The 15094-nt window shown below is 41.9% G+C and overlaps 1 protein-coding gene across 1 annotated transcript in view; it reads right to left on the minus strand.

The window, feature by feature from the left end:
- Nucleotides 1-15094, minus strand: part of CCDC66 (coiled-coil domain containing 66) — a 69783-nt gene that overhangs the window by 31693 nt on the left and 22996 nt on the right. The window contains exons 13-15 of the mRNA XM_054033357.1: nt 14046-14202; nt 13396-13533; nt 1967-2466 (exon numbers count right to left, since the gene is read on the minus strand). Coding sequence (XP_053889332.1) covers nt 1967-2466; nt 13396-13533; nt 14046-14202 — 795 coding nt within the window. The remainder of the gene's footprint in view (nt 1-1966; nt 2467-13395; nt 13534-14045; nt 14203-15094) is intronic.

Genomic DNA, 15094 nt, shown 5'->3' on the forward strand with positions numbered 1-15094 from the left:
GCCGTTCACGGGATCTGCGGAGAGGAACGGGCCGCAGGGACGTGCTGGCCGCCGCTTCCCACAGCGCCCATTGGCCAGGAATGGCAAACCGTGGCCACTGGGAGCTGCAGGGAGCCGTACCAGCAGACGGTCAACATCAGCAAAATGTTTCAAGGCTCACAATCAGATTAGTTGCCCACCACTGCACTAGAGGTACCACTAACTGCTACTCCTAGAGAAATTAAGGGTTAAAATTTCAAGCCTCAGAATCAGTTTGTCTAGTGGGGTGTCCATAGGAGTGGTACCCTGGAAGAGTGATTAGGCAAGAATTCCTTCCTCGACTCTTGTGAAGCCAAGGAAGCAGCTGAGATCTCTGCTAACGCTGTTGCATCAAAGCAGGTGAGACATAACACCTAATCACCAACTCAGAAAAAGGGCTGGCATCCTATCAGGGAAACACAAAATTGAAATCTCTAAGGGATGAAAGGGGTGTGAGAGTGAAAAATTCTCCATGGTATAAAGTAGGATTATGGAAATACACACACACATTATATTATATATATAAAAATATAGGTGGAAAAGTACCTACAGGTGGTTGGAACAATCAGAACCACCAGGATATAGGACCTGATGCAGTACATTTTATGGCTGGATCCATACTACCCAAAGCTTCAGGCTGAGCACTATTATTAAATGTAGGTCCCTTTTTCCAGACACCAGGGAAAACAGTTTTTTCTTATAAATGAAAAATATTAATTTATATATGGTTTATTAGACTTTTGAACAAGCAATTTATACCCTACTTCAATTTATCTTGTATTTTCACTTAAAGGCCAACTTTCCTGAAAACCAACTGCAGAACTCAGTTGTAATAACTGCCATCGTCGATGACTAACGTAAGTGAAAAACTGTCTTCAATTTTGCAATTCTATCTTCCACATTCATTTAAGACACATACATGAATACCTATGGAATTTCACAGATTACTTATTGTGCCTACTACAGTCTTTGAAGTAGTGCATTTGTAGCATTCATTTTCAGCCAAACAAATAAATGGCTTCTTGGTTGGCTATACAGAATTACAGAGGTCACTTTATCTCACAGACACATTTTTCACTGGAAGGTAGGCCTGGTGTGAAGGAAGGAATGAGGCACAATGTCAATGCTGGGAGGTGAGCAGTATCAGCAGTATTTTCTTTAAAGTATGGGAAGATAGGATTTTTTTTCAGCCATGGGCTGCTGATTATGTGTGTTTAGTGGAATGGGAGAAGGAAGAAAAGGTGCAATTATGAAGTATGTACTTTGCTGTCACAAATTCTCTCACAAGTCAACAATGGCTTTTTTGGTTGTTTGTGAAAATTAACATTGTTCTCCTGTATGTTTTCCTGCCTTTGATGGACACAGAGGGTCAAGTCAGTTTCATAATTTCAATCTCCAAGGGTACATCTACACTACCCACGGGATCGGCGGGTAGCAATCGATCTATCGGGGATCAATTTATCGTGTGTAGTGTAGATGCGATAAATCGATCCCCGATCGCTCTCCCATCAACTGCTGAACTCCAGCTCAGCGAGAGGCGGAAGCAAAATCGACGGGGGAGCCGCGGCCGTCGATCCCGTGCTGCAAGGACGCAAAGTAAGTAATTCGACGTCGATTTAAGATACGTCGATTTCAGCTACACTATTTTCGTGTAGACCAGGCCCAAGCGTACAATGATACACAGACTTGTATCTTGCTGCCAATCAGATTCCCTCTTTACACAAAGAATAAGTGACAACTAAATAACAGGGAATAAATACACAGAGGAGGGTTATGGTGACATCAAAATCCAGGTGAGTGAAATCTGAACGTATTATGTCACTAGAATACCCACGTTACTGAACTAAGTGCTGGAGTTGCACCAATGATCTAGCCCAGACACAAATGAGATATTAAGTGAGCCAAGGTTATGATGAAAAAATTTTGCTGTTCAACACCAAATCATTACCTTTGTGACTGCATGTCCCTTACTCTTTGTGTCAGTTTCCTGGTGAGGTGAAGGAGACCTTTCTGGAGAGACTTCTTTCTTTTGGCAGAGTTTGCCAGGAGTATTTCTTTCTACCAATTGAAGCAGCTCTATCTGTCGTCTTACTTTCTTTTCCTCCCTTTGCTTTTGTAGCCGTCTAGGGTATCTTTCTGATGCTGGAATATACCTTTTCCCAGGTTTGTTTATGTTCCAGTCGGGTCTCTTTCCATATTTTTCCATAGGTTTTGTTTGTTTCTCTTTTCTTGCAAATTGGTTATATAAATCACTGTAACTGCCGTTATTCTCTTTTTCTGAAATTTTAGTTTTATCTGGATACTGCATTTCTTTCTTGCATTTTTTGATGTTAAATTTCTCTTTATATTCTATGGAAATATCTGGAGATGTACAGTCCACAGTTCTTCTTTCTACAACTGGCTCAGTACATGTTTCAGTTCTGATGTATGCTCTGGTGTCAAAGTCATCTAAAAACAAAAGTATCTCTTTTATATTTTTCTAAGCAGGCCACGTGACTTCTTTGATTTATATTTCAGTATTTAGTCTATAAATGCATTACTACTCACTTCATTCAAAACATTGGTTGCTACAATATTGGCATACTCTTTTATTCCTTCTGATGTTTCAGAGTAAACAGCACAGGGGAGAACCAACATAGTGATCAGATAAACTCAGTCCATGTTTAAAAACATGGGGAACAAAATGTAAGAAAACTTAAAATATAAATGAAATGAAACTACATTGTCTTGATATATAGAGTTCACCTTGTATTGTGATAGCCCAATGATGAACAACAACATGAAGCTTTTATATAAATATCTAAGGTGCATCTTGTTCATAGTTTGTTAGATCATATTCACCATTTTAAGTGCTACTGAGTGTAACAGGCATTCTCAATCTGGTTTCTTTTTTCTCTTCTCTGACAGGGGTTCTGAGTTAGGAGCTGACTCAGTAACCTGTCACTTGGATCCCCACCAATATAGGTTAATTAGGATCTAAGTGGAAGACCAATTAACAAATAGGGTCACAGCTGAAGGGCTAATTAGAGGGAAAAGCTATCCTAGCAGCTGGGAGCAGATACATAGAGAGGAAGGAAACCCTGGAAAGGGTGGAAGTGCAGAACTTGAAGGAAGACAGACCTGGTTGTTCTTAGTACTGCTTCCTTTTTCCTTAGTAAGAGGAGAGCTGACTAGGACTTGTACATATGTAAATAGTACTATAGGTAATGGCCTGATAGAACACTATAATAAAGAACAGTGGTGGGGAAGTTGGCTGGAGTGTGTGGGTCTGTACCTAAGGCAAGAGAGACTCCCAGGGGACCACCCTGCAACATACTTGGGGGCTTCTCCAGGACCCGTGTCCCTCATCTGTGCAGGAAGCCAAAGAGGGAGCCAGCGCCAGGGTCAATAGTCTGGGAAATGGAAGAAATCCTGAAATGGATTATGGAATAGTAAAAGGAGCTGCAATAGTCCATACAGTGTTTTCAACAGTCCTACCAACCAGAGCAGCAGGCCCAGATAGTGTGGCAGGCAGACCAACAGAATGTTCTCCAGGACTTTATCAAGGAACAGATGGCCATACAGCATGGGATACTGCAGAATCTGGTGAGTCCCGTGGTCGGGGTTAACAATAGAGCCCAGGGAACTGGACATTGTAAAGTGGCTCCAAAAAATGACCTTGAGGCCTTTCACCAAACTTTTGAGAGGGTGGCTTTAAGTTCTGGTTGGGATAAGACATCATGGGCTTTGCAAGTGGCTCCTTATCTGATGGGCAAAGCCCAAGCAACCCTAAGTGAAGAACATGCCATCGCAGATAGGATGGTTCTGTTGTCAGAAAGGTCCCAACAGAAATTTAGGATGGTGAAAAGCACAGAGGCTGTCAAGACTGGGCTACTAGCTGGTTGTTACCCCCAGAGAGCCAGGGGGTGGAGGAAGTGATGGATGTCTGATCGTAGAATAGTTCTTGCAAGGTCTTCCTGTGGTGGGGAGTATATGGGTGAACAGGCATCAATCCTCAACATTGGACAGCGTGGGGAAGCTGACTGAAAAATTCGTAGAGGCTGACCTACCCAGAAAGACAGTTCATCTCTTGCTGGGACAGGAGATGAGAAAGAAGTTGGTAGATGCTCAGCCAGGAAAAGGGACTGAGAAAAGGAGAGAGAAGTCCAAAGGGCCCTCATACTCTGCCAGAAGAGGGATGGTGTGTTATCAAATGTCGGTGGCCAGGACCCATAGAGAGTGTTCGTGTATGGACGGCAAGTTGGTGCTTTTGTTCTGAGAGACTTGATGTAACTCCAGTAGATGTTACCAGGGAGGGCAGTAAGATTAGAATGTATACATGGGGAAAGGAGACATTCCTCTTGGAGGTCAAGAGAGTGTTTATATGGAAGGTGGGAGTGGTGGAGGCTTTACCCCATACAGTTGTGTTGGGTCTGAACTGGAAACCCTTCCTAGTGAGAGAGAGGAAACTCCAAGGAGATCACAGGGTCAGTTATGGAATGTGGAAAAGGAGCTAGAAGAAAGGGGCTGTCAGAAATAAAAAAAACCCAGGCAGGGAGAGAAAAGTCAGGAAGGTCAACAAGAGAGAAGAGAGTCTGGTAGAGGAGGAAGGAAAACAGAGGTATAACAGGGGCTGATGACTAAGACCCATAGGGATATAGCTGATAAAACAAGGGTTTTCCTGGGAAGTCCCAGGAATGGACCGGAGCAAGAATGAGATGTCAGGGACAGAACAAAGTGTCATGGAGAGTGAAGAGAGCCTAGAATTAGAGGCAGAGTAGCAACAAATTAGACGGAAGGTCAGATTGTCTTCAGGCCAAGAGCATTCTACTGACAGGCAGAGACTGAAATGTGGGGACAATCCCCACCCACAGTTGGTTTTTTTTTGGGTGGGTGGAAAACAGAAGACAGCCATTGAGGAGCTGTGAATAAACCCAAAGATGAGGTCCCACAAAAATCAGAGGATGGTGATAAAGGCAGAGCTCAGCCCAAAAGAAAGAGAGCATTTGGAAGAAGATGGTGAGGTGTGTGACAGGTTCTGAGTCAGGAGCTGACTCAGTAACCTGTCACTCAAATCCCCACCAATATAGGTCAATATAGGGATCTAAGTGGAAGACCCAGTAACAAGTAGAGCCACAGCTGAAGGGCTAATCAGAGGAGAGACACAACCCTAGCAGCTGGGAGGAGATAAATCGAGAGGAAGGAAACCCTGGAAAGAGGGGAGGGGAATGCAGAACCTAAAGAAAGGCACAGCTGATCTCTTTTTCCCCAGAAGTACAAGGGGAGCTGACTGGGATGCATATATAGATTCATAGATTCTAGGACTGGAAGGGACCTCGAGAGGTCATCGAGTCCAGTCCCCTGCCCGCATGGCAGGACCAAATACTGTCTAGACCATCCCTGATAGACATTTATCTAACCTACTCTTAAATATCTCCAGAGACGGAGATTCCACACCCTCCCTAGGCAATTTATTCCAGTGTTTAACCACCCTGACAGTTAGGAACTTTTTCCTAATGTCCAACCTAAACCTCCCTTGCTGCAGTTTAAACCCACTGCTTCTTGTTCTATCCTTAGAGGCTAAGGTGAACAAGTTTTCTCCCTCCTCCTTATGACACCTTTTTAAATACCTGAAAACTGCTATCATGTCCCCTCTCAGTCTTCTCTTTTCCAAATTAAACAAACCCAATTCTTTCAGCCTTCCTTCATAGGTCATGTTCTCAAGACCTTTAATCATTCTTGTTGCTCTTCTCTGGACCCTTTCCAATTTCTCCACATCTTTTTTGAAATGCGGTGCCCAGAACTGGACACAATACTCCAGCTGAGGCCTAACCAGAGCAGAGTAGAGCGGAAGAATGACTTCTCATGTCTTGCTCACAACACACCTGTTAATACATCCCAGAATCATATTTGCTTTTTTTGCAACAGCATCACACTGTTGACTCATATTTAGCTTGTGGTCCACTACAACCCCTAGATCCCTTTCTGCCGTACTCCTTCCTAGATAGTCTCTTCCCATTCTGTATGTGTGAAACTGATTTTTTCTTCCTAAGTGGAGCACTTTGCATTTGTCTTTGTTAAACTTCATCCTGTTTAACTCAGACCATTTCTCCAATTTGTCATTGGAGATCATTTTGAATTATGACCCTGTCCTCCAAAGCAGTTGCAATCCCTCCCAGTTTGGTATCATCCGCAAACTTAATAAGCGTACTTTCTATGCCAATATCTAAGTCATTGATGAAGATATTGAACAGAGCCGGTCCCAAAACAGACCCCTGCGGTACCCCACTTGTTATGCCTTTCCAGCAGGATTGGGAACCATTAACAACAACTCTCTGAGTACGGTTATCCAGCCAGTTATGCACCCACCTTATAGTAGCCCCATCTAAATTGTATTTGCCTAGTTTATCGATAAGAATATCATGCGAGACCGTATCAAATGCCTTACTAAAGTCTAGGTATACCACATCCACAACTTCACCCTTATCCACAAGGCTCGTTATCCTATCAAAGAAAGCTATCAGATTGGTTTGACATGATTTGTTCTTCACAAAATCCATGCTGGCTGTTCCCTATCACCTTATCTCCTTCAAGTGTTTGCAGATGATTTCCTTAATTACTTGCTCCATTATCTTCCCTGGCACAGAAGTTAAACTAATTGGTCTGTAGTTTCCTGGGTTGTTTTTATTTCCCTTTTTATAGATGGGCACTATATTTGCCCTTTTCCAGTCTTCTGGAATCTCTCCCGTCTCCCATGATTTTCCAAAGATAATAGCTAGAGGCTCAGATACCTCCTCTATTAGCTCCTTGAGTATTCTAGGATGCATTTCATCAGGCCCTGGTGACTTGCAGGCATCTAACTTTTCTAAGTGATTTTTAACTTGTTCTTTTTTTTATTTTATCTGCTAAACCTACCCCCTTCCCATTAGCATTCACTATGTTAGGCATTCCTTGAGACTTCTCGGTGAAGACCGAAACAAAGAAGTCATTAAGCATCTCTGCCATTTCCAAGTTTCCTGTTACTGTTTCTCCCTCTTCACTAAGCAGTGGGCCTACCCTGTCTTTGGTCTTCCTCTTGCTTCTAATGTATTGATAAAAAGTCTTCTTGTTTCCCTTTATTCCTGTAGCTAGTTTGAGCTCATTCTGTGCCTTTGCCTTTCTAATCTTGCCCCTGCATATGTAAATAGTATGTACATATTACATATATGTAAATAGTACTTGAGGTGATGGCCGGATAGAACACCATAATAAAGTACTGTGGTGGTGAAGGTGGCCTGAGTGAGTGTGGTCTGTATGGAAGAAAAGAGAGACTCACAGGGGACTGCCTCATGACACCCTCTTCTTCTAAAAGGGAAAACTTTCATTGTTTAAAACAAATAAACCACCTTCCTACCCTACCAGTCCCCTTCATACATTAGGCACACCCCAAATACTTCTTAATTCCTTAGAATTTGCAAATCTCCACTGATCTTTCTATACTTGCTGCCAAGCCCAAAATATAGCTTTCTAGTTAAAGAAACAAAAAATATTTCAATGGAATTTCCCAACCCACTTGAGGGCTGGAGGTTAGTGACTGTGCACCTACTCAAGTTTTTTTTATTGCAACAAATACCTAACCTAGTTAAACTAAAAGGCACACAATGCCTGTATATTTTTACTAAATAAAATAATTTTTGCCTTAACTATAGTGCTAAGAAATGTAAAGTGTCCTTGATCGTCATTTCTAGTAATAATGTTTCCAATCTGGGAACAAATTGGAATGTCTTGGTATGTGTTAGCCAAAGGACCTCTCAATACCAACTGGCAAAGGTTCCTGTCAGGCCTGACAAACTCACTACACCTAACACTTTGCTGTTACAGTATTTATCTATAAAGAATACCATGTGAGTTCTTAAATGAAAGCCAGGATCATGCTAGTCCTTAATAACATGTGAAATATATGTACTGATTTATATTTAAAGTTATGTATATTAAAAGTATGTCACTATAGTTTGTTTCAAGATGTTACTCACCAGCACAGGTGAAAAACCAGTTTTGCCAGACAAAGGGATGTATAGTCACATGGCTACATAGGTTCATGTGTAGTTTAGGCATTGTAAGCAGAACACAATGGGAGCTATACTTGTATTTCAAGAAATTTTGACTCTGGGGTCAACACAATGAGTGTTGGTTAATATAAGGAGAAGCAAAAAGCCATTTAGTTATCCAGTGGCTGAGGAAACCCCTTGAAAGGGGTGAGGTGTATTCATGAAAATTTGGATCCTGTTTTTTGTCTGAAAACCAGCAGCTCTGTCTAAGACTGAATCCCTGGGAGAAAATGGTTATATTTCCTATTTTATAAAGTAGATTAATAAGTGTTACTAGTTCTGTTTCTATCCACTAGCGTTACTCAGTATCTCTCTCTCTATTTGATCATAAGTTTGATTTTTCACTATAAGTACATTTCACTGTTGTGGTGTTATACATGACCTGATTTTGAGTTCTATCAGTCAAGCTATGTGTATTTGGCTCCTCTGGGGATAGTGAACCTAGTAATTACGGTAGATGTCCAGTGACAGGGGCTGGACACTATAGGGAGCATTCTGAGGACTAAGGGGTTGGTGTATACTTAGCACTAACCTGCACAGAGAGGGGAGGTCTGCGGAAGTAAGTGCTTGTGGAGCCAAAGGCTATTTGTTTCAGGGAGCTAAAACATAGCAGGGACAGACAAGACTACTCCACCCTACGGGCATGTAGTGATGAGGTACCTGACTACCCTAAGGACCCTCACTGTATGAGATTTGGATATACCAACTACTTTTATGCATGTTTTGCAAGGAGGAATTGTGGAAGGCTTTGCCAATTATTAAACAAAATGCTTTTATACCGTAACTCCAAAATCACTAGCAGCAATTTTCTAGTATCTTCGCTACCTCTTTAGGGCCCCAATTCATAAGATATTAGGCGTGTACTTAAGCATGAGAGTAATTCATAGATTCTAGGACTGGAAGGGACCTCGAGAGGTCGAGTCCAGTCCCCTGCCCTCATGGCAGGACCAAATACTGTCTAGACCATCCCTGATAGACATTTATCTAACCTACTCTTAAATATCTCCAGAGATGGAGATTCCACACCCTCCCTAGGCAATTTATTCCAGTGTTTAACCACCCTGACAGTTAGGAACTTTTTCCTAATGTCCAACCTAAACCTCCCTTGCTGCAGTTTAAGCCCATTGCTTCTTGTTCTATCCTTAGAGGCTAAGGTGAACAAGTTTTCACCCTCCTCCTTATGACACCCTTTTTAGATACCTGAAAACTGCTATCATGTCCCCTCTCAGTCTTCTCTTTTCCAAACTAAACAAACCCAATTCTTTCAGCCTTCCTTCATAGGTCATGTTCTCAAGACCATCATTCTTTAATCATTCTCATTGCTCCTCTCTGGACCCTCTCCAATTTCTCCACATCTTTCTTGAAATGCGGTACCCAGAACTGGACACAATACTCCAGTTGAGGTCTAACCAGCGCAGAGTAGAGCAGAAGAATGACTTCTCGTGTCTTGCTCACAACACACCCGTTACTACATCCCAGAATCATATTTGCTTTTTTTACAACAGCATCACATTCCATTGAAGTTAATGGGAATATTCATGTGTTTAAAGTGAGGTCCTATTTTGTTTACTCACATGACTGAGTTAGTGCCACACACTGCAGTCAGACCCATATGGATTTGTTATAAGATAGGTACAGACTATGCCAAGCACCCTATGTATTCAAACCTGGTAATACAGTTAATTTGGGCAACAGGCTGATAATACTCTTATGCAGTACTTGTGAAACATGAAGGCACATAAGTCTAAGCATGCCTTCCTTTCTCAGGAATATCACATCTCGTCCAGCGTTAGGCCTTGTCTATGCTACACAGTTTTGTCAGCAAAAGGCGGCTTTTGTTGACAAAACAGTGGAGGTGCAGGCATGACAATGCTCCTCCTGCCAGCAAACTCTCCTGCTGTGTCAACAAAATAAAAACCACCTCAATGAGAAGCGTAGAGCTTATTGTGGCAAAGTTAGATCGACAGAGCATCAGTATATACATTGACAGGTTTCAGGGTAGCGGCCGTGTTAGTCTGTATCCTCAAAAAGAACAGGAAGAAGAAGTGGATTGTAGCCCACGAAAACTTATGCTCTAATAAATTTGTTAGTCGCTAAGGTGCCACAAGTACTCCTGTTCTTTTTGAGTATATACACTGTATTCATTACGTTGCTGTAACTGGCCTACCAGGAGGTATCCCCGATGCCCTCCATGACTGCTCTGATCACTGTTTTAAACTCCAGAGCCCTGTATCCAGCTACACAGGCATGTGCCCCTCCCCTTTCTAAGCCCAGGAAGTTTTGAAACTGCTCAGTGTGGAGAGCTCACATAGCTACTGCCCAGCTGAGCATGCCAGCTCTAGCAGCAAACACACTCCTGCCTGGACTACTGGGGAAGAGGTGGATCTCCTAAGTCTGTGGGGAGAGAAGGCTGTGGGAGAACTCTTAGGAAATCACAGAATCAAAACATTAACTTGGAATCCTGCTTGCCCTGGCACTGGGACTGTAGCAGCAGGCAGGCTGCTGCTGGGGGGGGGAAGGGAAGGGGCAAGGAGGGAAGAGACTGCTGTACAGGGAAGGGAGGTGGGGGCTGATGTCGGAGTATCCCCTTCCCCCTGCTGGTGTACCAATCTCTGCTGAGCTGGGGTGGGGAGACACCAGCTGTCCATGCACCAGTGTTTGCCTCAGGATTGGTTGCTTCTGTCGGTTTCTTTTGTAAGTGTTCAGCAATATCAGTTTGGTTATAATACAGAGTGCCACTTTAAAAAGTGATTTTAAATGTGTTACTTTTCATGCACACACAGTAATCATTACAAGGTTCAAAGCACAGTACAAACAAACAAGGCCAGGCTCAGCACACTACAGCAACACACATCACTGTGGTTCAATGTTAATATGCTCCTTCAAGGCATCCCCCCAGCCGAATAGCCCCTTGTTAGGCTTCTCTTATAGCCTTGTGATCTTAATGCACAATACTGAAGAGTAGATCCATACTTTCTGATAGAGATGGCTGGGTTGCAGGTTATAAGGGCAGTTGAAAAGCAGCAGGGTGGATAAAAATCAATGATTTTTAAAATAAATAAATAAAAAAATCGGATTTTTTATTTAAATCAGATTTTTTTTTATAAAATGCTTTTGGAGGAAAAAAACCTACCTAAAGATAGTTTTAATTAAGATACATTATGGCTCAAAGATATCCCATCATGGAATAGGAATTATAAATACTAATTTTATAGTATGAGACAATATATTCATGTAATGTTTAAGAAAAGTTTTGTAAATGAGTTCCAATAGTTCATGGATTAGGGACCCAATCTTACAGGGTTCCAGGAGCTTCTGTATAGATTATTTAGGTTAATGTTTCTATCTACCCATTGGGACTCAGTGCTCAGTCTAGAAGATACCATCAGATGCTTAGTTTTGCAGTTCTCAAACTGTGGATTTGTGTCTCCAGAGATAACATGCTTGTTAACAGCAAAAATGTTTTTAAATAAATAAATAATATATAGAGGTGAGAAATAAAAGACCTCAACCCTATTGTCCCTCTGCAAATTTGTGTACTAGAGTCAATCCCTTTCCTCTCTAAAAGTGCAAAGTTTCAAAAAGTTCAATAAATAGAAGATTGTTGGGGGCAGAACTACACTCTGCCCCCACTATATCAAGAACTGGCCTAATGTGATGACAGTTTGTGAACAAAATTGTGAAAAAATAGATGGCACTGTCACAGCCAAAGTTCTCAACATTGGGCTTAAGAGAAATGTTGAACACATGCTGAATACCCTGAAGCCTATTTCTGTAGCCTTGAACAAAATAGCTGTTTTATTGCTTACGCTGTTGAAATTTGGAAGGAACTGAGTGAGATCTTAAAAAGAGAAATATGCAATGACAGACTTAAATTACAAGTATTAAAAAAATGAATGGGACAAGCATTATCTCCAGCTCATTTTCTTGCAAATATTCTTCAGCAGTTAAGGTTTGACCCTGGTACCGAGTATTGAGAAGAGGAGTAGGCTATGACATGGACATCCAGCAATCATCCCTCCATAATGCCAACTATAATAAACTTCAGAGTGAAGGGTGAACCACTCAAGAAATATATGTTTGCTGCTGATGTTTTAAAGAAAATCACACCAGTGAACTGGTGGAAGTCACTTAAATACTTGGATTCAGAGACTGTTGAAGTGATAATCTCACTTTTAACAGTAGTAGCTTCTTCTGCCGGTGAAGAAAGAATATTTCCTTTCTTTGGACTAATTCATTCCAAATTGAGAAATCGTTTGGGACCTGAAAAAGCAGGAAAGCTTGTTTTTCTTTTCCAGATTATGAACAAACAGGAAAATGAAGGTGAAGACGACTGAGTTAGCTGCAGAAGCCAATATTTTAAGTTTCTCATGTTGACCTGGCTGACATAAATTAAATATTTAAAAAAAAAATAATAATAATTAAGTAATAACTTTCTTCTGTGCTGCTGCGAGTGACGGCACTGCCTTCAGAGCTGGGCAGCTGGAGAATGGTGGCTGTTGGCCAGGAGCCCAGCTCTGAAGGCAGAGCCACCACCAGCAGCAGTACAGAAGTAAGGATAGCATGGTATGGTATTGCCACCCTTACTTCTGCACTGCTGCTGGCGGGACGCTGCCTTCAGAGCTGGGTGCCCAGATAACAGTTGCTGCTCTCCAGCTGCCCAGCTCTGAAGGCAGTGCAGAAGTAAGAGTGGCAATACCGCGCCCCCCTTAAAATAACCTTGTGACTCTCTCCCCACCCCACAACTCCCTTTTGGGTCAGGACCCTGAATTTGAGAAACGCTGGTCTCCCCTCTGAAAAGCACACATAAGACCAGAATTCATGGGGGGAGACCAGATTTCACGGTTTGACACATTTTTCATGGCCGTGAATTTGGTAGGGTCCTACCCATGAGGCATTGCAAACCCTTCCCAAAGCACCCTGCAGCTAGTTGCACAGTGGGATAGCCACCCACAGTGCACTGCTCTCTCTGTCGATGCAAGAGTTGCTGTTGTGGATATGCTCCACTGACACAAGGACCATAGTGTGGAAATGCAACAGCGGTTTAATTACAGCAATGGCTGTACATCGTCATAACTTGCGCTGACAAAACTCTCTAACCTAGACAAGGCCTTAGTTTCCTATTGCTGCTATTTTATTTACTCTTGATACTCTAATCTGTCTAAGCAGTCACTTCTGGTTTTACTCTGTGCTATATAAACAAGATTTGCCTCTACTGATAGCCTGAGCTAATGAAAGAGCTATTCCACTATTTTTTTTCCTTATAGAACATGATATCCTACTAAATCATATTATTTTTTGGAATTTATACCTGTCTGCACAGCAGTATCTTTCCGAGGAGAGGTTACGGTTTTTACATCTTGATGCATCTTACTGCTCACTTCATCAGAACTATGATCATGACTTACATTTGAAAGGCCAGTATTATAACTCTCACATATGTTATCACCTAAAAAGGAAGAAACAAGTGACTTAAGTAAGCAATTTTCTATTAATGGTCTATATAAATCACACTATCAAGTTAACCCTATCTCTGTAGTTTAATAATTAGGGCTTCCGGGTTCTAGTCCTGACTCTGCAGTTGGCTCACAGTGTGACCTAGGCCACATCTCTTAGCCTTTCTGGGGAAGATTTTCAAAAGAAATTACAGGACTTAGGCATGCAAGTCCCTCTGAAAGCCAAAACAGTTGTACTTGTGCTCCTGAAAATCTTCACTTGTGTCTTTCTTCCATTATAAAAGATGGATGCTGCTGCTTGGTATTTGAGGCTTGATTAACATTATATATGTTTAGCTTTTTGAGGTACTTGACTGAAAGGAGTTTAAAAGGATAAGTTTTGTTCAGTTTCTGAAGCCAAGGAGCAATGACTAGACTGACAGGATGTTTTTTCTCAAAAATAGGATCCACAGCTCATGCAACCCCCCCCAAAATAAAATGAAATATATTAAAGTTTGGTACTTGCCGCCACCACCACCCCCAAGATTCTTCTGCAGTTTTGAGATGTCATGTCCTTTTTGAGCCAACTCTCGAATACGTTGTTCCTGTTTCAATCTCTGTGCCTGTTCTTGTGCTCTCTGCATTGTCTGATAGAGCTCATTTGTTTTAAGAGTCATGATTTCCTATCATAAAAAGGGAGACAAATGCATGAGATCATTTAGTCGGAGAATAAAATAAACAGGGTTGCATAATCTCCTATAAATTTACATCTATTCATGATTTTTTATATTTGGGTATTTTTTTAAGTGAGCAAAAGAAATAATAGAGATGCAAAGATCTTTATGTGAGGCTAACGGAGAGCTTAGTGCCAGCACTGTAGCAGCATAAAGAACTAGACTACGTTGTGATTCCCCTGTATCATGTGACTTGAAGGGAAGCAAAGAAGCATGTATTAGAAAACTGTGCACTCTATACTTGGGGCAGAGAAACAGCAAGTCATCCCCAAGCAGAGATGCTCCTTCACACTTTTAAGGCTCTGTGGGTTTAAGGTGCAGGAAATGGAGCCAGGTAATAGCTCCTCTCAGCACATTACAGATTTCAGAATGGAAAGAAGTGCCGGAGTTCTGGTCTCCTCTGTGGCTCTTAGTGCATGTTGGTAAAGGGAGGGGAGCATCTGATGGCAGTAAGTTTCCTGAAGGAGTTGTGCTGCTTGAGGGAAGTGAGTCCAGTAAAGCAGGTCATCTGTACAGGATCTCACTCCCTAAGACCTATAGGGATGCCTCTGATTTCCTTGCAGAATCTGGAGCCCTATGTGGCTTGAGATATACCTGCACGATGCCTTCCTTGAACCCCACAACATCTCCTCCAAAAGAGGAGAATAACTCAAGTTATGTGGCTCAAAACATCAGCTAAATCATTTTATCTTAATTTTATTCCTTCCGCACATTTGTCCATAGGGGGTAAGGATGGGGTCCCTAGAACACTACGTTTGAATCCACCAATGAGTGAGAGGGCTTCTGCCACCGGAAGATTGAAATAAAATGTATATGGAGTGTTTTGTGTGGTGGTCTCAAA

This window comes from Malaclemys terrapin, chromosome 7, assembly GCF_027887155.1.
Source record: "Malaclemys terrapin pileata isolate rMalTer1 chromosome 7, rMalTer1.hap1, whole genome shotgun sequence".
Lineage (NCBI taxonomy): Eukaryota > Metazoa > Chordata > Testudines > Emydidae > Malaclemys > Malaclemys terrapin.